Source organism: Saimiri boliviensis, chromosome 6 (assembly GCF_048565385.1).
Source record: "Saimiri boliviensis isolate mSaiBol1 chromosome 6, mSaiBol1.pri, whole genome shotgun sequence".
NCBI lineage: Eukaryota > Metazoa > Chordata > Mammalia > Primates > Cebidae > Saimiri > Saimiri boliviensis.
In genome coordinates this window covers 122,338,871-122,363,646 of record NC_133454.1, presented here as the reverse complement: position 1 = coordinate 122,363,646, position 24,776 = coordinate 122,338,871, and the positions used below count along the sequence as shown (strand labels likewise).

Sequence of the window (24,776 nt, the reverse complement as noted above, 5' to 3'; positions counted from 1 at the left end):
AATTCCCCTCCCAAGTCTGTCTATCTATCTACCCTTGCAGGCTCAGACACTCTATAAAGCATTTCCCAACTGCCATTCCCACACAAAACCTCCCCAGCCTTGTCTGCCCACTCTGGGCCATCTTGATTTCCCATAGTTTATCTGTCCCACTTTGTCTTTTGTTTTTTGACACAAGGTCTCACTCTGTCATCCAAGTTGGAGTGCAGTGCAGTGGCTGGATCACAGCTCACCTGCAGCCTCAACCTCCTGGGCTCAAGCAATCCTCCCACCTTAGCCTCCCAAGTAGCTGGGGCTACAAGCATGCACCACCACTCCTGGCTAATTTTTTCTTTTCTTTTTTTTCCCCCTTCGTAGAGATGAGTTTTCACTATGTTGCTTAGGCTGGTCTTCAACTTTTGGGCTCAAGAGATCCTCCAGCCTTGCCTCCCAAAATGCTGATCCAGGCCGGGCCTGGTGACTCAAACCAGTAATCCCAGCATTTCGGGAGGAAAAGGTGGGAGGATCACCTGAGGTCAGGAGTTCGAGACCAGCCTGGCCAAATGGTAAAACCCTGTCTCTACTTAAAAAGAAAAAATTAGTTGAGTGTTGTGGTGGGTGCCTGTAATCTCGGCTACTCAGGAGGCAGAAGCAGGAGAACTGCTTGAACTCAGGGGGCTGGAGATTGCAGTGAGCTGAGATTTTGTCATTGCACTCCAGCCTGGGAGACAAGAGCAAAACTCCATCTCAAAAAAAAAAAAAAAAAAACTAAGTGCTGAGCCAAACACCAGGCCTATCTCATTTTCTGTCTATTTTGCTACAACTTTTCAGTCCCCGACTTAGGCTACTTGTACTCAAATCCTAATTTCCCAACAGATGAAAATCTCCTAGAGAGCAGAGTGTCTTATCTTTCCCCCATATGTTTTATCATGCACAGAACAAGCACTTAATGATTAGTGAATAAACTTATTCCAGTCTAAAATAACTTCGTTCAAACTGCAGTTCCCTCAGCATTTATGCAGTGTCAATGTTCCCCTGGGGTATGCATGGGAAGTGTCCCCAAGAGAGAGAAAATTGGGCCAGATGAGGGATGAGAAACAGCGCCCAATTATTCCATTTGTTTCCTGTGTATTTGCTTGCCCTCACCCCCCAACTATCTTGAGAACAGAACTGAGTGATGTAAAAGTAGTAAAGCACAGCCTGGCTAACATAATGAGACCCCATCTCCACAAGTTTAAAAATAAAATATTCTGGGCCAGGAGCGGTGGCTCACGCCTGTAATTCCAGCACTTTGGGAGGCCGAGGCGGGCAGATCACCTGAGGTCAAGAGATCGAAACCAGCCTGGCCAACATGGTGAAACCCCGTCTCTACTAAAAATACAAAAATTAGTCAGGCATGATGGCGGGCGCCTGTTATCCCAGCTACTCGCGAGGCTGAGGCAGGAGAAACGCTTGAACCTGGGAGGCGGATGCAGTGAACCGAGATCGCTCCAACGCACTACAGCCTGGGCAGCAGAGGGAGACACCGTATGGGGGGGAAAAATGTTTATAAAGTGTGCTTGTACACGTAGGTGTTTACCACAAACGACTGAACTAATGCTGACGGTCTCTATAAGCTGACTGCAACCACTCTGATCAGACAGGAGGTGCAGCAGGCAGCACTGCCGCAGCTCTTTAAGGTTCGGCTTCTATAAAATGGGGGTTGTCATCCCACCTAGCTCAAGATTTTGTGGATTAACAGATTCATATGGTTTGCTTAAAAAGAGGAACCATTGGCCCGGCGCAGTGGCTCACGCCTGTAATCCCAACACTTTGGGAGGCCGAGGTGGGCTCATCACGAGTCAGGAAATGGAGACCAGCATGGGTAACACGGTGAAACCCCATCTCTACTAAAACTACCAAAAATTAGACGGGCGTGGTGGCATGCGCCTGTAGTCCCCGATTCTCGGGAGGTTGAAGTGGGAGAATCGCTTGAACCCGGGAGGCGGAGGTTGCAGTGAGCCGAGATCCCCCACTGCATTCCAGACTGGGAAACAGAGCGACACTCTGTCTCAAAACAACAACAACAACAACAACAAAAAAAAAAAAAAAAAAAAAAAAAAAAAAAGGTGCTCCACAAATGTTAGCTAACGTTGGCCCGTAGTAGTCCAAGATCTAAAGAAAACTCACCAGGATGCAGGACATCGGGGGCCAGTTAGGAAAAAATCAGATCCTGTCTTCAGTGGAGCACTTACGCCCTGACTTAACGCTCCCGAAATGGCTCCACGAAAGGGGACCTCCACCTGAGCTTAGCCCGGGATCCAGTACCTGAGTCGTCCCCCGCGCTGAGAGCCTGGACACCAGCCTCCGAATGTGAGCTGGGCTGCTGGCTCGGAACCGAGACGACGTTCGTCAAGGCTTCAGGAGGCTGTGGTTCCATGGAGGCGGATCCTGCACACCGGTTTAAGGTGTGTGTGGGCAAAGGGGAGCTCAGAACAGGGTGCTCAGATCCGACCGTCAGTCCAGGATCGGCGCGAGCTTAGATTGTCGAAGCTCGGATCCGACCGGCAGCCCAGGATCGGAGTGAAGCAGTGATCTCACCGCTCCAGCCACGTGCACCGGGACAGAAAGCTAAGCCGCAATGCGGTAGGTGAGCGAGCGCGCTTCTGTAGGGCGCATGCGCGCCTTTTTCGCGCGGCAAGTTCAGGTAGCGCTTTGTCCACGCCCCCCTGCCCCGGATCTCTCTACCCACAACTCCCCGGGGTCGCAGGCAGTCAACGTATGCGCGTGCGCTTCCATTGCCCCACCCACAAATCCCGTGGGCCTCTGCGGGAAGATATTTAAGCGTCTCTCGGCGCTCTCGTCGGTCTCATTGCTGCACTTGGTTAGGTGAGTGTCTCTGTAGGTTTCGTAGGTCTTAAGTGTTTGGTGTTTTTGTACGTTATGCGAATACAGCATAGCACGCGCAATACCTTCTGTGTTGTAGCTGTCTGGCCAGGATGACGGGCCGTTGAGGTCTTGGGCTTGGCCTCGAGGCTTCAAAGCAGCATCGGGCCTTTATGAAGGACAAAATGGCGTTGGCGGGCGGTGCAGGTGGCCCTCTCTATGATGAGGAACATTTCACAGACCTGTACTGAGCTCCGTGAGGATAAGTTAACTCTGAGGAGACGGGCCCTGCAAACCTCCTACTTAGCCGTCGCTTCTGAAAATAGCGTTTTGGAAATAACCCTGTGCTGACATAATGTCGTCTTGGGCTCTCGTTTGCAGGGTTTACGCGCACGTTTGAGTCGAAAAGAAATCTATCGTTACAGTAAGTTTTTATGGCCATTTCTTAGTCTCTGCTGTTTGTGTGTGTGGAAGTCGCTACGGGGATGATTTTACTAACTGAACTCTCTCTTTCTGATGGATTAGTGGAGAAAACACATTTCTGAGTAGCACTGTACTATAAGCAACAAACGTCAGGGGCCTACTGAATTCATTCTGAGGTGTTACTGAAGGGTGTTATTTTGCAGATGTTCAGCCCACAAGAGCTTACTGGTGAAGAAACGGGACAAGACCCATCTTTCGGCAAAGCCAACGTTACAGTAATGCTCCAGGTAGGTTTACCTGGTTTATGCTATTACGGAGGACACCTTGCTAGATAACCACTCCGTGATGAACGCAAAACGACAAGCATATGGCTGAACTTAAAAGTGATGTCATCTTACGACTGAGAAGTGGGCCAGAGGTCTTCCGGTGTTTTCGAGTGGCTATTTTTAGGTTCATAAAATGCCTTCCTCTGTTTGCAGCATCTCACAGTCTATCCTGAGGAATTCAGATGCCTCCCAGGGTGAATACAGGTAATTATCCAAAGTAATTGGGGGATGTCATCTCTAAATGTTTACAAGAGGAAAGTGGTCGGCGGAAGAAATACTGCTTTTTGTCGCCTTCCATCTTGTTTCTCTTGAAATGATTTTCTGGAGAGGGAGAAGGCAGCCCAGTACGTACTAAGGGTGCGTGTTTCCCTCATCCACATATCACATTACTGTCAGATGATTTGAATTGATGAGCTGATGTTCTGTGAGGTACAAAAGTTAATAGCATGTTAGAGTTCTGATGGCAGTTGTTGTTGATGAGGAAGCTTCGTTCCATCCTAATACCTTAAAATAACTAATTTGCTGTCCTTTCCAGGTAGTCCTGCTGATAGTCTGCTTCTATCTTACAGTAAGTTGCTTTTCGAATTGTGTGAGTCTATTATCCAACTTGGCCATCTTGATACTTGTTTCCAAAGGCTGCTTAACCCATAAAGTTTGCTGGCTTCTCTTGTTCTCTGTAGTGATCTTTCAAAGCCTCCCCTTTTTTCTCTCAGATACCCACTACCCAGGATCAGACAAATGCTTTTCAGTTGTAGCTTTCTCCAGGGTTCAGCCTTACCCCCGCGCCCCCCCACCCCACGTTAAAGCTTGGGAACAAATTGTGAACCCACCAGTGTTGACTGGAAGAGAGCATGAAAGCTTGTTCCATAAGGAACTGTCTGGGGCATTTGGTTACCTTTTCTTAGCTTGTCCCTAGCAACCATAACTAATAGTTTTAGCTGTTTGGGGATAATTAGCTAATTGAATTTTTTTTTTTTTTTAGGAGCAGTTTGTTGCTATTTACCATTGAAAAGCCTTCGAAGCAGAGAGGTTAGTTGATTTTTTTGTTGTTGTTACTTGCAGCTTATACCACCAAGTAGGAAGTTTCTATGATGAATCAAACTAGCTCACTATGACTGGCAGTGAAAACACATGAACACCTGAGAAACTTGAGAATGCAAGGGAGTGAGAGGTCACCATATGTCTGAGGAATCTTTTGTTCACAGACTTGTTTTTCTCTAGGTGCTGTTACCAATAACCTGCTTTTGGGCCGAAAGGTGAGTGATTTCACTGTATTGAGTACATTCAGCATATAGAGCAAGAAAAAGTGCCTTTTTAGGCCTCTGTGATGACTTAAATAGAATCTCGTTCGGCTGATAACTTGCTGTTGAGACTCTAAAATCTGATTTCCTAGGAATGATAACTTGGGTGGGAACAACTTGGTGCAGGGTATCAAAGACGTTACTGACTAGGTATTCTTCCCTTCAGGGCCTGCACCTTCTCTCTACAGCCCAAGGGGAATTTCAGGTAAATGCCTTTGCAATGGCTACCATCAATGGCTGTGATTTTTGTGTGTGATAGAACTGTGTTCTGGATGAATGTGTACAGGCATTACTTGCCTAACCCAAAATCTTTAATCAATTGAACACCAGTGAGGTCCTGCTCACCAGTGATGAGTTGAATACCGCCCCAGTCTGATCAGTGTGACTGAATGGTGTTTTCTGAGCTGTGAGCCTGCTTTGCAATGACATTCTAAAAATTCGAAGTTAATTGAGGAGGCCTTCTTTATAGCCAGTAAGTTTCTTGGCCTAAGTGCTTCCCGTAAAATGTGCACTGAAACCTTCTGGCAAGCAACAGATCACTGGAAAGATGATAAAATGAAAGTCTCTCAAAACTTTTTCTTGATTTCGCAGGAAAACTAGATGTTTCTGCTCACTTCCAAACTGAAGTTATAGGTGAGTAGACCTAATAAGTTGGGCTAAGCTAAAATTTCCCAATGAAGAAACTTCCACATGTCTTACTCTCTGTCCTAGTCCCAGAGCCTGTAAAGGTGAACCCACTGGGACTGGCTGGGGGAGAAGAGGAAGATTTGTTCCAGAAGGAACTGTCTGAGGGACCATAAATATTTCTGTGCAGAGAAAGGGAGTAATCATCACTTACTGAAAACATTGGTTTTATTTTTTTCAGGTCCAAGTAAAGAACAAGGTATATATAAGTGGTAGGTATCTGATTAAATATTTAACTGGTTTTAAAATAGCCTTTAATAAGCTCTTAGGTTACATGATGTTAAATACTCTATTGATTTGTATTTTTCAATCCAGTAACTTTTTTTTCCTCTGCAGGAATCTCTCTTGAACACTAGAAGGTGAATTTTCCAAGTCCTTGGACAACTTGGCTGTTGAAGTTTACATACTGTCATTTTAGTCTTCCGCTCATGTTTTAAGCCTTACTGTAAATCATGCTTTTGGGTGGCTCTACCTGGGCACAAGGAAGTCAGCCCTGAAAGTTGGCTGTTTTAACTGGGTTTTACCCAGCTTCATTAGGCAATCTGCCTAATACTGGATTTCCTAACCCAAGGCAGCATTCAAGGAGCTTAATTTATCAGCGTACTTAAGGGACTTATTCCCTAGATGTACACCACTGAAGCAATCTTGAATGAAAAGCTTGTGGGGTTTGGGTGTCATGGCCGCACCATAATGTGAACAAGTTGCTTTCAGTTGCTGTCGATTTCAATTTCTGTTACTCTATTGGTTGTTGGTGAAAATAATAAAATACTTAGTCCTGAGGTTTGGTTTTGTTTTTTTGCATCTCCTTTGTTAGCAGCTGGGGCTGGGACTACAGTAGAGGTGGTTATCTCACCGTGTTTGCCAGGCTGGCCAGGATTTGTCCTAACCTCAAGTAACCTTCCCACCTCCCAAATACTGCTTTTTCACTGATCTTGGGAAAGAAGGGAGAGCATAGGAACAGTGCCAACCTGTGGATACTGTGGGGTAGAGTTATATATGGTTAGGTCAACAGCTCTCAATTTTTTCAGATGCTCATGCTCTCACCCAGGCTGGAGAACACTTGTGTGATCATGGCTCACTGCACCTTGGGCACCAGTGATTCTACCACCTCAGCTTCCTGAATAGCTGGGACCACAGGTGCACACCAGCATGCCCAGCTAATTTTGTATATTTCGTAGAGACAGTTCCACCATGTTACCCAGGCTGCTCTCGAACTCCTCAGTTCAAGCAGTTAACCCACCTCTGCCTCTGAAAGTGCTGGGTGCTGGAATTACAGACACCTGAATCTGGCCCTTTTTTTTTTTTTCAAGATGGGGTTTCACCATGATAGGCTGATCTTGACCTCCTGACATCAGGTGATCCACCTCAGCTTCCCCAAAGTGCTAGGATTACAGGCCTGAGCCACTTCGCCCTTCTCTGGCCGGTTTTTTTGAGGTGGCAGTTTCACCCAGGCTGGAGTGCAATGGCATGATCTCGGCTCACTGCAACCTCCACCTCCTGGGTTCAAGTAATTCTGCCTCAGCCTCCCGAGTAGCTGGGACTACAGGCATGCGCCACCATGCCCAGCTAATTTTTGTGTGTGGTTTTTTTTTTTTTTTTTGAGACGAAGTTTTGCTCTTGTTAACCCAGGCTGGAGTGCAATGGCACGATCTCGGCTCACCGCAACCTCCGCCTCCTGGGTTCAGGCAATTCTCCTGCCTCAGCCTCCTGAGTAGCTGGGATTACAGGCACACGCCACCATGCCCAGCTAATTTTTTGTATTTTTAGTAGAGACGGGGTTTCACCATGTTGACCAGGCTGGTCTCGATCTCTTGACCTCGTGATCCACCCGCTTCGGCTTCCCAAAGTGCTGGGATTACAGGCTTGAGCCACCGCGCCCGGCCAATTTTTGTGTTTTTAGTAGAGACGGGATTTCACCATGTTCACCAAGATGGTCTCGATCTCAGCTCGTGATCCACCCACCTGGGCCTCCCAAATTGCTGGGATTATAGGCGTGAGCCACCGCGCCCGGCCCCGTTTTTGTTTTTTGTAAGCCGAGATGACACCACTGCACTCCATCCTGGGGAACAAAAATGAAACTCTGCCTCAAAAAATTAGCCAGGCGGCTGGGCGCGGTGGCTCACGCCTCTAATCCCAGCACATTGGGAGGCCCAGGCGGGTGGATCACGAGGTCAAGAGATGGAGACCACCCTGGTCAACATAGTGAAACCCCGTCTCTACTAAAAATACAAAACATCAGCTGGGCATGGTGGCGCGTGCCTGTAATCCCAGCTACTCGGGAGGCTGAGGCAGGAGAATTGCCTGAACCCAGGAGGCGGAGGTTGCAGAGCCAAGATGGTGCCATTGCACTCCAGCCTGGGTAACAAGCGAAACTCTGTCTCAAAAAAAAAAAAAATTAGCCAGGCATAGTGGCCCATGCCTGTAATCCCAGCTACTTGGGAAGCTGAGGCACCAGAATTGCTTGAGACTGGGACAATATGGAGAAATGGAGGCCAGGATGATTGAAGCCTGCCTGGCTCCTCACATTTCTTCTGTACATTAATGACTCGGACTACAATGTCTCTAGCCAGGACATCTTCCCTAAGCCCCAGATACACCAAACCTCCCACTTGATGTCCAATGGGACATTCAGCTCCTTGATTCCCTGCCTTTCCCCTGCTCCCCTCCCAACCCCATCTCCCCGCCTTAGTAAAAGAGACTGACAAGCTCCTCTATCTCAAATGCAGCAATGCCCTCACCAGAAAAAACAAGGCCTTGCTCTTTGTTGACTGCTGTTTGGTTACATCCCAGAGGAAGGAGGAGAGACAAAATGAGACAGATGAACAAAAAACTGAATATTTAAAATAGTGCAGTGGTTCTCTGCCAAGGGTGGTTTTTCCCCCTAGGGGACATTTAGCAATGTCTTCAGACATTTTTGTCACAACTTAGAGAGGGGAGGTATACACTACTGACATCTAGTGGGTATAGGCCAAGGATGCTGCCAAATCTCACAGTGTACAGGAGAGCCCCTCTCCCCTACCATCTCCTAAACAATGAACTGTACAGTCCAAAAGGTCTATAATGCTGAATTTCAGACTCCCTGGGATTTACAGCATTTGCGGGCAAAGAAGTAACTGATTCATCAAGAAAGGTGGTAGACAGGAGGCTGGGTGTGGTGGCTCACGGCTGTAATCGCAACACTTTGGGAGGCCGAGGCGGGCGGATGACAAGGTCAAGAGATCAAGACCATCCTGGACAACATAGTGGAACCCCATCTCTACTAAAATACAAAACTTAGCTGGGCATGGTGGCACATGCCTGTAATCCCAGCTACTGAGGAGGCCGAGACAGGAGAATTGCTTGAATAAGGGAGTCAGAGGTTGCAGTGGGCTGAGATCACACCACTGTACTGCAGCCTGGTGGCAGAGTGAGACTCCTTCTCAAACAAAACAAATTATATATATTTGTATATACATACATGTATAAATATTGCTGGGTGCAGCGGCTCATGCCTATAATCCTAGCACTTTGGGTGGCCAAGGTGAGTGAATTACCTAAGGTCAGGAGTTTGTGACCAGCCTGGCCAACATGGTGAAATCCTGTTTCTACTAAAAATACAAAAATCAGTCCAAGCACTGTGGCTGGCTCGTGCCTGTAATCCCAGCACTTTTGCAGGTGGATCACCTGAGATTGGGAGTTTGAGACCAGCCTGACCAACACGGAGAAGCACCAGCTCTACTAAAAATACAAACTTAGCCATGCATGGTGGCACATGCCTGTAACCCCAGCTACTATGGAGGCTGAAGCAGGAGAATCGCTTGAATCCAGGAGGCAAAGGCTGCAGTGAGCCAAGTTCAAAGCATTGCACTACAGCCAGGGCAACAAAAGCAAAAACCCATATCAAAAAAAATATAAATAAATAAAGACCAGGCACGGTGGGTCAAGCCTGTAATCCCAGCACTTTGGGAGGCCGAGGCGGGTGGATCACGAGGTCAAGAGATCGAGACCATCCTGGTCAACATGGTGAAACCCCATCTCTACTAAAAATACAAAAAATTAGCTGGGCATGGTGGCGCGTGCCTGCAATCCCAGCCACTCAGGAAGCTGAGGCAGGAGAATTGCCTGAACCCAGGAGGCGGAGGTTTCGCTGAGCCGAGATCATGCCATTGCACTCCAGCCTGGGTAACAAGAGCAAAACTCCGTCTCAAAAAAAAAAAAAAAAAAAAACAGTCGTGGTGGCTCATGCCTGTAATCCCAGCATTTTGGGAGGCCAAGGCAGGTGGATCAGGAGTTTGAGACCAGCTTGGCCAACATGGTAAAATCCTGTCTCTACTAATACTACAAAAAATTAGCCAGGCGTGGTGGCAGGCGCCTATAATCCCAGCAACTCAGGAGGCTGAGGCAAGAGAATCGCTTGAGCCTGGGAGGTGGAGCTCTCAGAGAAAGTGCCATAACACTCTAGCCTGGCCAACAGAGTGAGTCTCCATCTCAAAAAAAATAAAAAGAAAGAAAGAAAAAAACACAAAAAGCCAAATAGCCAGTTATAGTGGCACAAGCCTGTAATCTCAGCTACTTGGGGGGCTGAGGCAGGAGAAATTGCTTGAAACCAGAAGGCAAAGATTGCAGTGAGCTGAGATCACACCACTGTACTCCAACCTGAGGGACAGAGCAAAACTCCACCTCAAAAAAAATAAAATAAAAAATACGGCCAGGCCGGGCGCGGTGGCTCAAGCCTGTAATCCCAGCACTTTGGGAGGCCGAGGCGGGTGGATCATGAGGTCAAGAGATAGAGACCATCCAGGTCAACATGGTGAAACCCCGTCTCTACTAAAAGTACAAAAAAAAATTAGCTGGGCATGGTGGCACGTGCCTGTAATCCCAGCTACTCAGGAGGCTGAGGCAGGAGAATTGCCTGAGCCCAGGAGGCGGAGGTTGCAGTGAGCCGAGATCGCGCCATTGCACTCCAGCCTGGGTAACAAGAGCGAAACTCTGTCTCAAAAAAAAAAATAAATAAATACGGCCGGGCGCGGTGGCTCAAGCCTGTAATCCCAGCACTTTGGGAGGCCGAGGCGGGTGAGTCACAAGGTCAAGAGATCGAGACCAGCCGGGCTTGGTGGCTCACGCCTGTAATCCCAGCACTTTGGGAGGCCGAGGTGGGTGGATCACAAGGTCAGGAGTTCCAGACCAGCCTGGCCAATACGGTGAAACCCCGTCTCTAAAGGGAAAAAAAAAAAAAGAGAGATCGAAACCATCTTGGTCAACAAGGTGAAACCCCGTCTCTACTAAAAATACAAAAAATTAGCTGGGCATGGTGGCTCGTGCTTGTAATCCCAGCTACTCAGGAGGCTGAGACAGGAGAATTGCCTAAACCTAGGAGGCGGAGGTTGCGGTGAGCCGCGTACCATTGCACTCCAGCCTGGGTAACAAGAGCAAAACTCCGTCTCAAAAAAAAAAAAAAAAAAAAAAAAAAAAAAAAAAAAAAAAAAAAATTCTGGGGTGGGTGGGGAGTTGGGGAGAGACAGCATGGGGAGAAATGCCGGATATAGGTGATGGGGAAGAAGGCAGCAAATCACACTGCCACAAGTGTATCTATGCAACAATCTTCTTTTTTTTTTTTTTTTTTTTTTTTTGAGGGGGATGGAGTCTTGCTCTGTCGCTCCGGCTGGAGTGCAGTGGCAAGATCTCGACTCACTGCAACCTCTGCCTTCCAGGTTCAAGTAATTCTTATGCCTCAGCCTCTGAGTAACTAGGATGACAGGTGTGCACCACCGTACCTGGCTAATCTTTGTATTTTATTTATTTATTTTTTTTTTTGAGACGGAGTGTCGCTCTTGTTACCCAGGCTGGAGTGCAATGCCACGATCTTGGCTCACCGCAACCTCCGCCTCCTGGGTTCAGGCAATTCTCCTACCTCAGCCTCCTGAGTAGCTGGGATTACAGGCACACGCCACCATGCCCAGCTAATTTTTTGTAATTTTAGTAGAGTCGGGGTTTCACCATGTTGACCAGAAACTACTCAAACCTATAAAACCAACTCCTGGTCAAGAGATTGAGACCATCCTGGTCAACATGGTGAAACCTCGTCTCTACTAAAAATACAAAAATTAGCTGGGCGTGGTGGCGTGCCCCTGTAGTCCCAGCTACTCGGGAGGCTGAGGCAGGAGAATTGCTTGAATCCAGGAGGCGGAGGTTGCGGTGAGCAGAGATCGTGCCATTGCACTCCAGCCTGGGTAACAAGAGCAAAACTCCGTCTCAAAAAACAAAAAAACCAAACAACTCCTATCCCACTGCCCTTTACTAATGCCCTTTTCGGCCTTAGCCTACCCACAGCCAGGTGAATAAACAGCCATGTTGCTTACACAAAGCCTGTTTGGAAGGTCTCTATTCAAAGCCCGAATTTTTCAGTAAGTTTGTAACATTCTCTTCTTCAAAAAAGAAAAGAAAAGAAAAGCTAGGTGCTCTGGTTCAAGCTTGTAATCTGAGCATTTGGGGAGGTTGAGGAGGGCTGATCGACTGAGGCCCGGAGTTTGAGATCAGCCTGGCCAACAAGACTCCATCTTTATTAAAAAAAAAAAAAAAATGCTGGGCTTGGTGGCTCACGCCTTTAATCCCAGTACTTTGGGAAGCCAAGAGGGGCGCATTATCTAAAGTTGGGAGTGTTCAAGAGCAGCCTGACCAACATGGAGAAATCCCTCAGCCTCCCAAAGTGCTGGGATTACAGGCGTAAACCACCGTGCCGGGCCTCCAGATTGAAATTTTATCAGTGAGAATGTAATGCCCCACTCCTGCATGGAGGATCTGTCATGCAAGACGCTTTGATTAAAAGTCACCACCTCTTTTTCCAACCCAGGTTAAGGGGTTTCCAACAGAACGATCCACATTTATATTTTTTTCTTTTTTTTTTTTTTTTTTTTTTGAGACAGAGTTTCGCTCTTGTTACCCAGGCTGGAGTGCAATGGCGCGATCTCGGCTCACCACAACCTCCGCCTCCTGGGTTCAGGCAATTCTCCTGCCTCAGCCTCCCGAGTAGCTGGGATTACAGGCACGTGCCACCATGCCCAGCTAATTTTTTGTATTTTTAGTAGAGACGGGGTTTCACTATGTTGACCGGGATGGTCTCGATCTCTCGACCTTGTGATCCACCCGCCTCGGCCTCCCAAAGTGCTGGGATTACAGGCTTGAGCCACCGTGCCCGGCCCACATTTATATTAATACAGCAAGATCTTAAGTCTCTTCTCAGCCAAGGCCTCATATTAATCCCTTTCATTCTGGCGGGTTTGCTTTGATCGATTTTAAAAAATCACTCCGACCGGGCGCGGTGGCTCAAGCCTGTAATCCCAGCACTTTGGGAGGCCGAGGCAGGTGGATCACGAGGTCGAGAGATCGAGACCATCCTGGTCAACATGGTGAAACCCCGTCTCTACTAAAAATACAAAAAATTAGCTGGGCATGGGGCACGTGCCTGTAATCCCAGCTACTCAGGAGGCTGAGGCAGGAGAATTGCCTGAACCCAGGAGGCGGAGGTTGCGGTGAGCCGAGATCGCGCCATTGCACTCCAGCCTGGGTAACAAGAGCGAAACTCCGTTTCAAAAAAAAAAAAAAAAAAAAAAAATCACTCCATTTCAATTTTACCTATACTCTCCTCCTTCTCCTTCTCCCCAATCCTCTAAGGATCCTGCCTCTGCCTTGGAGGAGAGGCCCTGTGGTTTGTCGGTCGGACTTCCGGGTGGGTGGCCTCGCGGCGATGCTGATCGGCCTGAAAATAACTCTTTAAGGATTGCGTGGGTCCGAGGACAACGAAGCTGAGGCGCCAGCACCTTTCTCCCACCGCGGGATCCCTCGGTTGAGGATCAGGAACCTCCGAAATGGCTTTCTCAGGGCGTTTGCCTCTCAGTGAAGGTGGAGGGTTCAAATGCAAGGTGCGGGTCGAGCCTCGCCCCTATGTCCTCAGTTCTCACAAACCCCCGAGAGTTCGTGTCACCATTTCCCAGTTTAACTGGGGAGGAGACAAGAGCCTAAAGTAACAAGCCTCAGGCCATTAAGTCAGGAACTGGGGAGCAGGGAGCCCAACCTCCCTTTTTGTACTCCAAAACCTGTGCTTTGAAAATGCGCCGTGGGCCGGGCGCGGTGGCTCACTCCTGTAATCCCAGTAATCCCAGCACTTTGGGAGACCGAGGCGGGTGGATCACCTGAGGTCATGAGTTCGAGACCAGTCTAACCAATACGGTGAAACCCCGTCTCGAAAAAAGAAAACGCGCCGTGCTTCTCAGAAGAAACGTCCAGGAGAGGGATGATGCCACCTGCAGCATGGCCCCGCCGTTCCCTGGAGCGCCCAAAAACTTCTAGGCTGGGAGACTAACGCACAATCACAACGGGGAAGTGGGCGTGGGGGAGTGAGGAAGGAGGATTGGTCCGCGACGGATAGGTGGACCAATCCCAAGATCGCAAAAAAGTATAGGGGCGGGTTTATGCAAAACAATCTAAGCAGAGGGCAGGCGGGAGAAGCAATACAGGACCCTGAAATAGATCTATTTTCAAAAAAGAATAGCCACTTCTATGAAGAAAGAATAATGCAAACTGTGTTTAGGAAATATACTGTATTGGAAAATAATTTAACAATTAATGCCTAGAAAGTTACCATAACTATATAAAGGAAAGAGAGGATAAGGCCGCCAAAGATGCGTTGTGTAAGTTATCGCTTCTCGGCCTTTTGGCTAAGATCAAGTGTAGTATCTGTTCTTATCAGTTTAATATCTGATACGTCCTCTATCCGAGGACAATATATTAAATGGATTTTTGGAAGTAGGAGATGGAATAGGAGCTTGCTCCGTCCACTCCACGCATCGACCTGGTATTGCAGTACTTCCAGGAACGGTGCACCCCCCTCTCGGGGGAATAACTGTTGTTTCAAAAATAGATTAGTAGAGATGATGCAATGATACAGCGCAGTTACTATCTACTTCAGAAAAACTACACTGCCGTAGTTTTGCTCCTGTTACCCAAACCGCAGTGCCGTGGTAAGATTTGGAATCACTGCAATCTCCGCTTCCCGGGTTCAGGCAATTATCGTAACTGACGCTGCCGAGTAGCTGGGACTAGAGGCGCGCTCTGCACCATGCGCGACTGATTTTTGTGTTTTTAGTAGAGGCGGGGTTTCACAATGTTGAATGGTCTCGATCTCTTGAGTTTGTAATCTACCAGGCTCGGCCCCCACAAAATGCTGGGATTACAGGCGCGAGCCACTGAGCCCGGCCGTGTTTCCTGTTAAGTTTGCAGATTTTTCCTAAACTTGAGCTGGTTTTTTTTTTTTTGAGACGGAGTTTCGCTCTTGTTACCCAGGCTGGAGTGCAATGGCGCAATCTCGGCTCACCGCAACCTCCGCCTCCTGGGTTCAGGCAATTCTCCTGCCTCAGCCTCCTGAGTATCTAGGATTACAGGCACGCGCCACCATGCCCAGCTAATGTTTTGTATTTTTAGTAGAGACGGGGTTTCACCATGTTGACCGGGATGGTCTCGATCTCTTGACCTCGTGATCCACCCGCCTTGGCCTCCCAAAGTGCTGGGATTACAGGTTTGAGCCACCGCGCCCGGCCCAATCTTTCTTTCTTTTGTGACTTACACTCCATTTTGAAGCCTCACACATCATTAATGATTTGAATCGTTTCTGAAGTGGGCTCTCTTCTTGTCTAATAGTCCAGAATACATATTACATAATGGAGCCGGGAGACAAACCAGGGCTGGCTTGACCCGACTGCGTGCAGTCCAGGAAAGGTGCGTTTCACTCCAAGTGCAAAATGATCAATATGTGCTTCCGGTCTTTATAAACAAGTATTTCCTGGTTTCATTTTTGTAAAGCAAAACAAGCAGAGGAACTTTACTCTTCCGGCTCTTTAAACTCCCAGCAAACACGCTGCACGGCATCTGACTAGCTGCCCCCTGGTGACGCACAGGCTGCGCCGGAAGTGCGAACCGTCGGTATCCGGTCTCTGTCATGGCGACTGCTGCGGCGCGTTGGAACCATGTGTGGGTCGGCACCGAGACTGGGATCTTGAAAGGTGGGTGGCAGGCTCGGCGTCGGGAAGTGCAGGGGTGCACTCGCGCTCCCGGTGTGACTGACATTCTCGTCTCTCAGGGGTAAATCTTCAGCGAAAACAGGCGGCGAACTTCACGGCTGGAGGACAGCCGCGGCGCGAGGAGTCGGTGAGCGCTCTGTGCTGGGGCGCCGGCGGCGAGACCCAGGTGAGTGGCCGCTGGTCGAGCTGGAGCTGGAGGCCTTGGGCGCAGCAGCCTCGTTCTCCTCGCCATCTCCCCCTTCTTTGCCGCAGATCCTGGTGGGCTGCGCGGACCGGACAGTGAAGCACTTCAGCACCGAGGACGGCATATTCCAGGGTCTGAGACACTGTCCGGGCGGGGAGGGCACGTTCCGTGGCCTCGCCCAGGCCGACGGGTAAGACCAATCCCCTCGCTAAACTCAGGGCGAAGGGAGAGCGTTGTTGCTCCCTGAGGATACTGGAATGATGGCGACAGACAAACCCTTAGTGACACGGCTTTGAATGGTTGACAGGGACCTGGATTTCTGCCTTCCGTAGTTCATACCTGTAACACACATTTATTGAACACCTACTGAATTTCACGTACTGGGCGAAGTGCAGGGGCTGCGGTTAAAATTTCTGCCTTCAAAAAGGTTGAATCGGCCGGGCGCGGTGGCTCAAGCCTGTAATCCCAGCACTTTGGGAGGCCGAGGCGGGTGGATCACGAGGTCGAGAGATCGAGACCATCCTGGTCAACATGGTGAAACCCCGTCTCTACTAAAAATACAAAAAAATTAGCTGGGCATGGTGGGGCGTGCCTGTAATCCCAGCTACTCGGGAGGCTGAGGCAGGAGAATTGCCTGAACCCGGGAGGCGGAGGTTGCGGTGAGCCGAGATCGCGCCGTTGCCTGGGTAACAAGAGCGAAACTCGGTCTCAAAAAAAAAAAAAAAAAAAGTTCGAATCCTCTAAGGTTTTTCACCTGACTCCATTATAACTATCTGGGTAACCACGGGCAAGTCATTTAATAGTGTTTTGTTTGTTTGTTTGTTTTTTGTTTAAGATGGAGTTTTGTTCTTGTTGCCCAGACTGGAGAGCAATGGCATGATCTTGGCTCACCGCAACCTCCGCCTCCTCAGTTCAAGCGATTCTCCTGCCTCAGCCTCCCGAGTAGCTGGGATTACAGGCATGTGCCACCATGCCCAGCTAATTTTGTATTTTTAGTAGAGACGGGGTTTCTCCACATTGGTCAAGCTGGTCTTTAACTCCCGACCTCAGGTGATGCACCCGCCTCTGCCTCCCAAAGTGCTGGGATTACAGACTTGAGCCACTGTGCCTGGCCAGTTTTTAAATTTTTTTTTAAATTTTTAAATTTTTTTTTAAGACGGGATTTCACCATGTTGGTCAGGCTGGTCTTGAACTCCCGACCTCAGCTGATACGCCTGCCTTGGCCTCCAAAGTGCTTGGATTACAGGCGTGAGCCACCACGCCTGGCCATTTTAAAAAAAATTTATTGAGACAGAGTTTCCCTGTTGTTGCCCAGGCTGGAGTGCAGTGGCCACGATCTCGGCTCATTGCAACCTCTGCCTCCTGGTTCAAGTGATTCTCCTGCCTCAGCCTTCCAATTAGCTGGGATTACAGTCGCCCACCAGCACACCCAGCTAATTTTTTGTATTTTTAGTAGAGATGGGGTTTCACCATGTTGGCCAGGCTGGTCTGGAACTCCTGAACTCAGGGGATCCACCTGTCTCAGCCTCCCAGAGTGTTGGGTTTACAGATGTGAGCCACTGTGCCCGGTCTGTCATTTAATAGTTTTAAGCAAGGCTGTAATGCCAGCACTTTGGGAGATGGAGGTGGGAGGATCATGAGATCAGGAGTTTGAGACCAGCTTGGCCAACATGATGAAACCCCTTCTCTACTAAAAAAAATACAAAAATTAGCCAGATGTGGTGGAACGTATCTGTAATCCCAGCTACTTGGGAGGCTGAGGCTGGAGGATCACTTGAATCCCAGTGGCAGAGGTTGCAGTGAGCCGAGATCGTGCCAGTGCCCTTCTGCCTGGGAAACAGAGTGAGACTCTATCTCAAAAACAAAAAAAAGAAAATTGTTTTAAGCGTTCATTTATTTATTCATTCACAGAGCCTCCCTGTGTCACATTCATAGCTCACTGTAGCCTCAACCTCCTGGGGTCAAGCAATCCTCCTGCCTCAGCCTCCTGAGTACCTGGGACCAAAGGCAGGTGCCACTCACCCAGCTACGTTTTTAAATTTTCTGTAGAGATGGGGTTTGTGTGCCCAGGCTGGTCTCGAACTCCTGGACTCAAGTTGAGCATGCTTAACATAATGAGAACTAAGAACCACCAATAAGGTGATGTAGCTCTGAAAGCAAAAAATAGGAAGGTGCTAATTGGTTGGATTACTGGCCCTGCTTTCTTCCGAAGATGATGAAAGAGGGCTGTAAGCAGCCTGCATAGGTTTGGTGGTGTTAATTCTGACAGGTGAGGTCTGGTAAGGCTCTGTGGGGGACTGGATTGTTGAACTGGGTCTTGAGGGATGGGTAGAATTTTGACTGGTGGAAGAAGGGATGCAGGTATTCTAGAAAGGGAGTACTGCCTGGAAGAGACAAAGGACTCCGGGCAGGCTACAGGGTATATAAATAGGATAAATAGCATTTGGAAGTTGACTCCAAAGACGTATTTTAATACAGGATGGACACAGTATTAGGTTGGGATTAAATGTAAAGGGCTTAAAGCGCTAGGTTGAGAGATTTGTACTGATATTGGTGTTAGGGACTTGTCAGTGCTTTTTTTTTTTTTTTTTTTTTTTTTGAGATGGAGTATCACTCTGTTCCCCAGGCTGGAGTCCTTTGGCACAATCTTGGCTCACTGCAACCTCTGCCACTGGGATTCAAGTGATTCTCCAGCCTCAGCCTCCCAAGTATCTGGGATTACAGATACGTGCCACCACATCTGGCTGAGATATATATATATATATATATAATTTTTTTTTTTTTTTTTTTTTTAAGAGATGGGGTTTCACCATGTTGGCCAGGCTGGTCTTGAACTCCTGACCTTAGGTGATCCGCCCACCTCAGCCTCACAAAGTGCTGGGATTACAGGCGTGAGGCACCACACCTGCCTAATTTTTTAATTTTTTTTTAATAGAAAAGGGGTTTCACCATGTTGGCCAGACTGGACTCAAACTCCTCAGCCTCCCAAAGTGCTGGATTACAGGTGTGAGCCAATGTGCCTGGCCTTGTTTTTTTTTTTTTTTTTTTTTTTTGAGAGACAGAGTCTTGCTCTGTCACCCAGGGTGAAGTGCAACAGCACAATCTTGGCTTACTGCAACCTCCAGCTCCCTTGTTCAAGCTATTCTCCTGCCTCAGCTTCCCAAGTAGCTAGGACTATAGGTGTGTGCCATCATGCCCAGCTAATTTTTGTATTTTTTAGTAGAGACAGGGTTTCACTATATATTGGCCAGGCTGGTCTGGATCCTGACCTCAGGTGATCTGCCTTGCCCTCCCAAAGTGTTGGGTTTATAGGCGTGAACCACCACGCCTGCCTGAGTTTTTAGTTTTTGAACAGGAAGTACCCTGGTCAGCACTGGGAGCCTATAGGAGTATAGAGGATGGATTGGAGACAGAGCAACTGGGAGACTTTGCCACAGCCCAGGGAAGCCAATACAGAGCCTCAACCCAGTTGGGGAGGGTTGGCAGGTGTGAGAAAGAACATAGGCCCAACATCTGTGCAGCTCCTGGGGAAAGGCTTGCTTGGACATCTTGGGTGGGGTATTTTAGGCAAGAGACTGACATTTAGTGCCTGAAGCCCAGAGCAAGGAACACAAGAAGCTGGTGTTTGGCTTTGGCCAAACCCTAAATTCAGACCAATTCCATTTCAGTCAATCCTTTTAGAACTGCTGATCCTGAGTCCTGGTAAGCAACTCAAGATTCAGATAGACCAGCACAGCAGGTTGTTAGATATATCTGTGAACAGCAAAAGCACACTGGAATATTACAGAGTTGATTTCCAGCTCTTGTAACATTCATAGCTGAGTGGCAAATTAGTTTCTCAGAGCTTCTGTTTCCTCACTTGGTAAACCCTCACCGTGTTGAGTAAGTTGAATTAACAGATTAGGAAGTTGGAAGCTGTCAAATCCTGCCTAGAGCCCAGTGACCTAGAGGTTATCTTCTGAACTGAACTGTTAGGAGGGAATCTGGTTGATACGAGTTTGGGGCCTAGACAACACATTTATACTTTTTAAAAAAAATTTAAACATTAGTCAAGTATAGTAGTGAGATGGGGAGAAAGATTAGAACAAGGAGTTTAAGCACTTAAAAAAAAATCTCGGGCCGGGTGCGGTGGCTCAAGCCTGTAAATCCCAGCACTTTGGGAGGCTGAGGTGGGTGGATCACAAGGTCGAGAGATAGAGACCAACCTGGTCAACATGGTGAAACCCCGTCTCTACTAAAAATACAAAAAATTAGCTGGGCATGGTGGCATGTGCCTGTAATCCCAGCTACTCAGGAGGCTGAGGCAGGAGAATTGCCTGAACCCAGGAGGCGGAGGTTGCAGTGAGCCGAGATCGCGCCATTGCACTCCAGCCTGGGTAACAAGAGCGAAACTCCGTCTCAAAAAAAAAAAAAAAAAAAAAAAAATCTCAACTCTACCCTTTCTCTGTCTGCAGCACCATCATCACATGTGTGGATTCTGGGATTCTCAGAGTATGGCATGACAATGACAAGGACATATCCTCCGACCCAGTGAGGCTCCTCTGCCCTGATGGTTGGGGGAGGGGGCTGGGGTAGGAGCCTGATGATCATGTTGGGGAAGGGAGGATTAAGGACTCTGGAACAGACTCTTATCTCCCTCTCCCTTCTTTTCAGCTCCTGGAAGTGAGAGTGGGCCCTGGGGTGTGTAGGATGCGCCAAGACCCAGCACACCCCCATGTGGTTGCCACAGGTGGGAAAGAGAATGCCTTGAAGATGTGGGACCTGCAGGGCTCTGAGGAACCTGTGTTCAGGGCCAAGAACGTGAGTGACAAGAGTGTGGAGGAGCTGGTCCTGAAGTTGAGGGAGGCTGAGGCTACTATGGGTCTGAGACTAGATGGACTTTAGGGGGTAAAGGAGGGATGAAAGGAGGGGCACACTGAGCCCCCCACAGCCCTGTCCCCATCTGCCCACTCCACCAGGTGCGGAATGACTGGCTGGACTTGCGAGTTCCCATCTGGGACCAGGACATACAGTTTCTCCCAGGATCACAGAAGCTTGTCACCTGTACAGGGTACCATCAGGTAAGGTGCCACCTCTCTCCTACCTTCTCCTGGGATAAAGCAGCTTCTTAGAGAGATGGCCTCCACAGTTTGGCATAGGTGCCCTTCTCACCATCCTGAGCTCAGAGGAGCAAGTGCTTCCCCATCTGTTCCAGCCATGCCACTGAGCCCATGACCTTCCTTTATTACATTCTAGGATAGAGTTTCCTGAACTATGCCTGTTTTCCTCCTACCTGGAAGAGAGGAGAGTGGACCCCCTTCACAGTGGGAATTATAGGGTGCAGGTGTCAGAAGACATTGGGTTAGGTGTTAAGAGAACTGGGTTCTGGTCCTGGTGCAGCCTCTCTGACTTACTTTGGGACCCAGTCCGGAACCTCCCATCTCTGGCCTCAGCTCCTCAGCTTTACATGAAGGGCCCCAATGGGGAATCTTTATGGCTTGTCTCATTTCAGGGCTTGAGACATAGGCAGGGGTGGGTCACTGTATTTGTCCTGTTTCCTTTGCTTCTCCACATTGTAGTCTGATCTTGGTCATATGCCTCTGCTCAAAACACATATAAGGGCATTCTCTCTCCTCCTTCATTCAGGCTGACCTCTGCTTGAAATTTAGTACCCACTGCCTACTGGACTGACTTGTTTTCCATCCCTTCATTTCCCTAGATGGGAGTATGGGGGGTGGAATGCTCACACATTTCCAACCTGGGGGACCTCTCCTCTCAGCTCTGTCCATTCATACTGCCAAGCAGCTCTTCCAACACCCCAATGCTCAAAAAAGAGGCATACATCTAAGATGAGAAAGTTTCTCTAGGCCGGGCACGGTGGCTCATGCCTGTAATCCCAGCACTTTGGGAGGCCGAGGCGGGTGGATCACGAGGTCAAGAGATCAAGACCATCCCGGTCAACATGGTGAAACCCCGTCTCTACTAAAAATACTAAAAATTAGCTGGGCATGGTGGTGCGTGCCTGTAATCCCAGCTACTCAGGAGGCTGAGGCAGGAGAATTGCCTGAACCCAGGAGGTGGAGGTTGCGTTGAGCCGAGATCGCGCCATTGCACTCCAGCCTGGGTAACAAGAGCGAAACTCCGTCTCAAAAAAAAAAAAAAAAAGTTTCTCTGACAGTGGGTCATAAATAAAGCAGTGTGCAGGGACAGGGTGAGGATACAGAGATGTCAGAGGGTGGGTGCAGGGTGAGGATACTTTGTGATGCTTCAGCCTGCCTCTAGGTCCGTGTCTATGATCCAGCCTCCCCTCAGCGCCGGCCAGTCCTAGAGACCACCTATGGAGAGTACCCACTGACAGCCATGACCCTCACTCCTGGAGGCAAGTGAGTGTTTAGAGGGGAAGGCATGGGAAGGTGGGGCTTGGGAAGGGCTCCAGGAGGTTACTGCTGACCCTGCCTGCCTCTGGTCTTATTCTTAGCTCAGTGATTGTGGGAAACACTCATGGGCAGCTGGCAGAAATTGACCTTCGGCAAGGTAAGTGGACTAGGGTATGTTTGGGGAAAGGAAGGAGCAGGGATAAGGGTTAGGATTCCCTCTAAGGTGGTGCAGTGGGGCCACATGCCCATGCCAAATTGCCTGGGTTCAAATCCTGGTTTCCCCAAAAGCTGTATCACCTTAAACTATTTTCTTTCTTTCTTTTTTTTTTTTTTTTTTTTTGAGATGGAGTCTTGCTTTGTAGCCCAGGCTGGAGTGCAGTGGTGCAATCACAGCTCACTGCAACCTCCACCTCCCTGATCCCAGTTCAAGCAATTCTCCTACCTCAGCCTCCCAAGTAGCTGGGATTATAGGCATGAGCCACCACGCCCAGCTAATTTTTTTGGTATTTTTTAGTAGAGACAGGGTTTTACCATGTTGGCCAATCTGGTCTTGAACTCAATGACCTTGTGATCCACCCTCCTCTGCCTCCCAAAGTACTGGGATTACAAGTGTGAGCCACCGCACCTGGCCCAACCTTAAACTAATTATTTCAACTCCCTGTGCCTTGGTTTCCTCACCTTCGAAATGGAAATATTAGTAGACGCTCTAGTCTCAGGGTTTTGTTGAAGATTAAGTGTTGAAATGGAAAGTGATTGAAACAGAAAACAATAAATGGTTGGTTATTGGCCAGCCAGTTAACCTGATTCTTCCCCCGCTTCTTCAGGGCGTCTACTGGGCTGTCTGAAGGGGCTGGCAGGCAGTGTCCGTGGGTTGCAGTGCCACCCTTCCAAACCTCTACTAGCCTCCTGTGGCTTGGACAGAGTCTTAAGGATACACAGGATCCAGAATCCACGGGGTCTGGAACATAAGGTAAGTCATCCCTCCTACCCCCAACTCATGGTCTTGTGGAGGCCCAGCCTCCTGTGCCCCCATTCATGTTTCTGTCTTAGCATGCCTGGCTCCTTAAGGCCTCTCATCTTTTGCAGGTTTATCTCAAGTCTCAATTGAACTGCCTCCTCCTGTCAGACAGGGACAACTGGGAGGTGAGCAGTTGGGTCAGGAATGTGGGAGCCAAGGGCATAGGTGTGAGGACCTCCCTATGGAGAGGAAAAGGAGGCAGCTGGAATGCAGACCTGGGACCCTCTGTTTACCTGTCTAGTCACTTAATTTCTCTGAGAGGCATTAACAGTTAAAATCCTGAGAGGGTTATTGCCAAGAACATGGATGGTGCTGCTTTCTGGGAGTGGGGAATAAAGGTGGTGGTACCCAGAAGGATTATTTCTCAGCCAGAGTCTCCTTCCCTATGGATGTGTCCATGTGCCCCTGACTTTTTTTTTTTACTTCTTTTTGTGGAGATGGGGTCTCCTTATGTTACCCAGTCTGGTCGCTAAGTCCTGGGCTCAAACAATCCTCCTGCTTTGGCCTCTGAAAGTGCTGAGATTACAGGTGGGAGCCACTGTGCCGAGCCCCATTGACTGAAGCTTTCTTCCCACTCGCCAGGATGAGCCCCAAGAACCTCAAGAACCCAACAAGGTGCCCCTAGAAGACACAGAGACAGATGAACTTTGGGCATCCTTGGAGGCAGCTGCCAAGCGGAAGCTCTCAGATTTGGAGCAGACCCAAGGAGCTCTCCAAACCAGACGGAGAAAGAAGAAGCGACCTGGGTCCACCAGCCCCTGACGCCTCTGTGCCCAGTTTGTAAATAAACAGCAAAACACCCACTATGACTCTGAGCCTTTTGTGATGGGAGAAAGGAATGAGGGGTAGCTTGGGGTGGGGGCTCCCTGAACTGGGGCGATGGGATATCTGACGTCACAAAGCCGGGCCTGGAGCCAGGCAGACTGGCGTGGGTGGCACAGAGTCTGGGGCCGCCCGGGGCCATGGGCTGCTGCCAAGACAAGGACTTTCAGATGTCTGATGAGCAGGAAGAGTCCTCGGAGCTCGGGGAAGATGAGGCCACAAATAAACGAAGAGGGCCCAGGGAGCGGGGGAGGCGGCTTCCTGAGGGTAGGACTGAGCTCAGAGGCCTCGTCGTCCCTTCAGGCGCCGAAAATACCGACTTGAACTCCCCAGACCACCGGAATCAAAAGTCGAGCGATAGCCTTCTGATCACTGTGCTGTGGCGGCGGCTATCCTTGTTCAGTCGTCGGGGCTCCTCGCGGTCAAGCAAGAGGCAATCAGACGTGGTTCGGAAGAAGGAGACTCCGATCCGAGAAGGCAACCAGGAGGAACCGGAGAAGGGATGACTCCAGACTCGCTCTTAGTCCGCCCGAACCTCCGGAGAATAAAATTTCTAACGTGGACCTGCAAGACCATTCTGGGGACGGGGCGCAGACACCACCGGGCGGCTGGCTCTTTAAGGCTCCTCCCCGGAGGCAGGCCCAGCCTCCTGGGCTCCGGCTGTGGTCTTCAGGGGCGGGGTCATGGTGTTATCTTAGCCAATGGGATGGTGGGGTTGCTCTTGCGTTTGGTGGGGGGCGTGTCTCGGATAGCAGGACTCGAAAACGTG

At 49.1% G+C, this 24,776-nt stretch overlaps 3 protein-coding genes, 1 long non-coding RNA gene and 8 other non-coding genes across 20 annotated transcripts in view; 11 read left to right on the top strand and 1 right to left on the bottom strand.

Moving 5' to 3' along the window:
• SLC3A2 (solute carrier family 3 member 2) overlaps nt 1-2,660 on the bottom strand; it is a 40,505-nt gene extending 37,845 nt beyond the window's left edge. The window contains exon 1 of one of the 3 annotated variants that reach the window (XM_074401611.1): nt 2,284-2,660. In XM_074401611.1, the coding sequence (XP_074257712.1) occupies nt 2,284-2,395 (112 nt within the window). In that variant the 5' untranslated portion in view covers nt 2,396-2,660. The remainder of the gene's footprint in view (nt 1-2,283) is intronic. The other 2 variants (XM_039470778.2, XM_039470779.2) reach the window with 2 other exon arrangements.
• A 153-nt stretch (nt 2,661-2,813) lies between these two features.
• Nucleotides 2,814-6,357, top strand: LOC101041461 (uncharacterized). Of its 6 annotated transcripts, XR_012518185.1 has the most exons (10): nt 2,815-3,265; nt 3,468-3,551; nt 3,744-3,794; nt 4,126-4,158; nt 4,573-4,619; nt 4,812-4,846; nt 5,058-5,096; nt 5,483-5,524; nt 5,757-5,787; nt 5,912-6,357. It is a non-coding gene; the product is annotated as an uncharacterized LOC101041461 (long non-coding RNA). The 6 variants fall into 6 exon arrangements; XR_012518184.1 differs by having other exon boundaries at nt 2,814-3,265; nt 5,483-5,787; XR_012518183.1 differs by having other exon boundaries at nt 2,814-3,265; nt 5,058-5,787.
• On the top strand, nt 3,319-3,391 carry LOC120364804 (small nucleolar RNA SNORD26). The gene has a single exon (XR_005579943.1). It is a non-coding gene; the product is annotated as a small nucleolar RNA SNORD26 (small nucleolar RNA).
• LOC120364803 (small nucleolar RNA SNORD27) lies at nt 3,602-3,673 on the top strand. The gene has a single exon (XR_005579942.1). It is a non-coding gene; the product is annotated as a small nucleolar RNA SNORD27 (small nucleolar RNA).
• On the top strand, nt 3,982-4,056 carry LOC120364802 (small nucleolar RNA SNORD28). The gene has a single exon (XR_005579941.1). It is a non-coding gene; the product is annotated as a small nucleolar RNA SNORD28 (small nucleolar RNA).
• On the top strand, nt 4,674-4,738 carry LOC120364801 (small nucleolar RNA SNORD29). Its single transcript, XR_005579940.1, has one exon. It is a non-coding gene; the product is annotated as a small nucleolar RNA SNORD29 (small nucleolar RNA).
• LOC120364805 (small nucleolar RNA SNORD30) lies at nt 4,911-4,980 on the top strand. The gene has a single exon (XR_005579944.1). It is a non-coding gene; the product is annotated as a small nucleolar RNA SNORD30 (small nucleolar RNA).
• Nucleotides 5,232-5,300, top strand: LOC120364806 (small nucleolar RNA SNORD31). The gene has a single exon (XR_005579945.1). It is a non-coding gene; the product is annotated as a small nucleolar RNA SNORD31 (small nucleolar RNA).
• Nucleotides 5,561-5,686, top strand: LOC120364809 (small nucleolar RNA SNORD22). Its single transcript, XR_005579948.1, has one exon. It is a non-coding gene; the product is annotated as a small nucleolar RNA SNORD22 (small nucleolar RNA).
• Nucleotides 6,358-14,248: 7,891 nt separating the features above from the next.
• Nucleotides 14,249-14,439, top strand: LOC120364872 (U2 spliceosomal RNA). Its single transcript, XR_005580002.1, has one exon. It is a non-coding gene; the product is annotated as a U2 spliceosomal RNA (small nuclear RNA).
• Nucleotides 14,440-15,440: 1,001 nt separating this feature from the next.
• On the top strand, nt 15,441-23,988 carry WDR74 (WD repeat domain 74). 2 transcript variants are annotated; one of them, XM_003920249.4, is made up of 11 exons: nt 15,441-15,609; nt 15,687-15,793; nt 15,880-16,001; nt 20,266-20,341; nt 20,465-20,611; nt 20,770-20,871; nt 22,073-22,173; nt 22,269-22,324; nt 22,992-23,137; nt 23,254-23,310; nt 23,768-23,988. In XM_003920249.4, exons 1-11 carry the CDS (start codon nt 15,546-15,548, stop codon nt 23,945-23,947), a joined length of 1,158 nt encoding a protein of 385 aa, XP_003920298.1. In that variant the 5' UTR covers nt 15,441-15,545; the 3' UTR covers nt 23,948-23,988. The 2 variants fall into 2 exon arrangements, with proteins under 2 accessions (XP_003920298.1, XP_074257710.1); XM_074401609.1 differs by lacking the exon at nt 20,266-20,341 and having other exon boundaries at nt 15,506-15,609.
• A 69-nt stretch (nt 23,989-24,057) lies between these two features.
• On the top strand, nt 24,058-24,615 carry TEX54 (testis expressed 54). The gene has a single exon (XM_074401610.1). It carries the CDS (start codon nt 24,148-24,150, stop codon nt 24,511-24,513), a length of 366 nt encoding a protein of 121 aa, XP_074257711.1. The 5' UTR covers nt 24,058-24,147; the 3' UTR covers nt 24,514-24,615.
• Nucleotides 24,616-24,776: the final 161 nt, after the last annotated feature.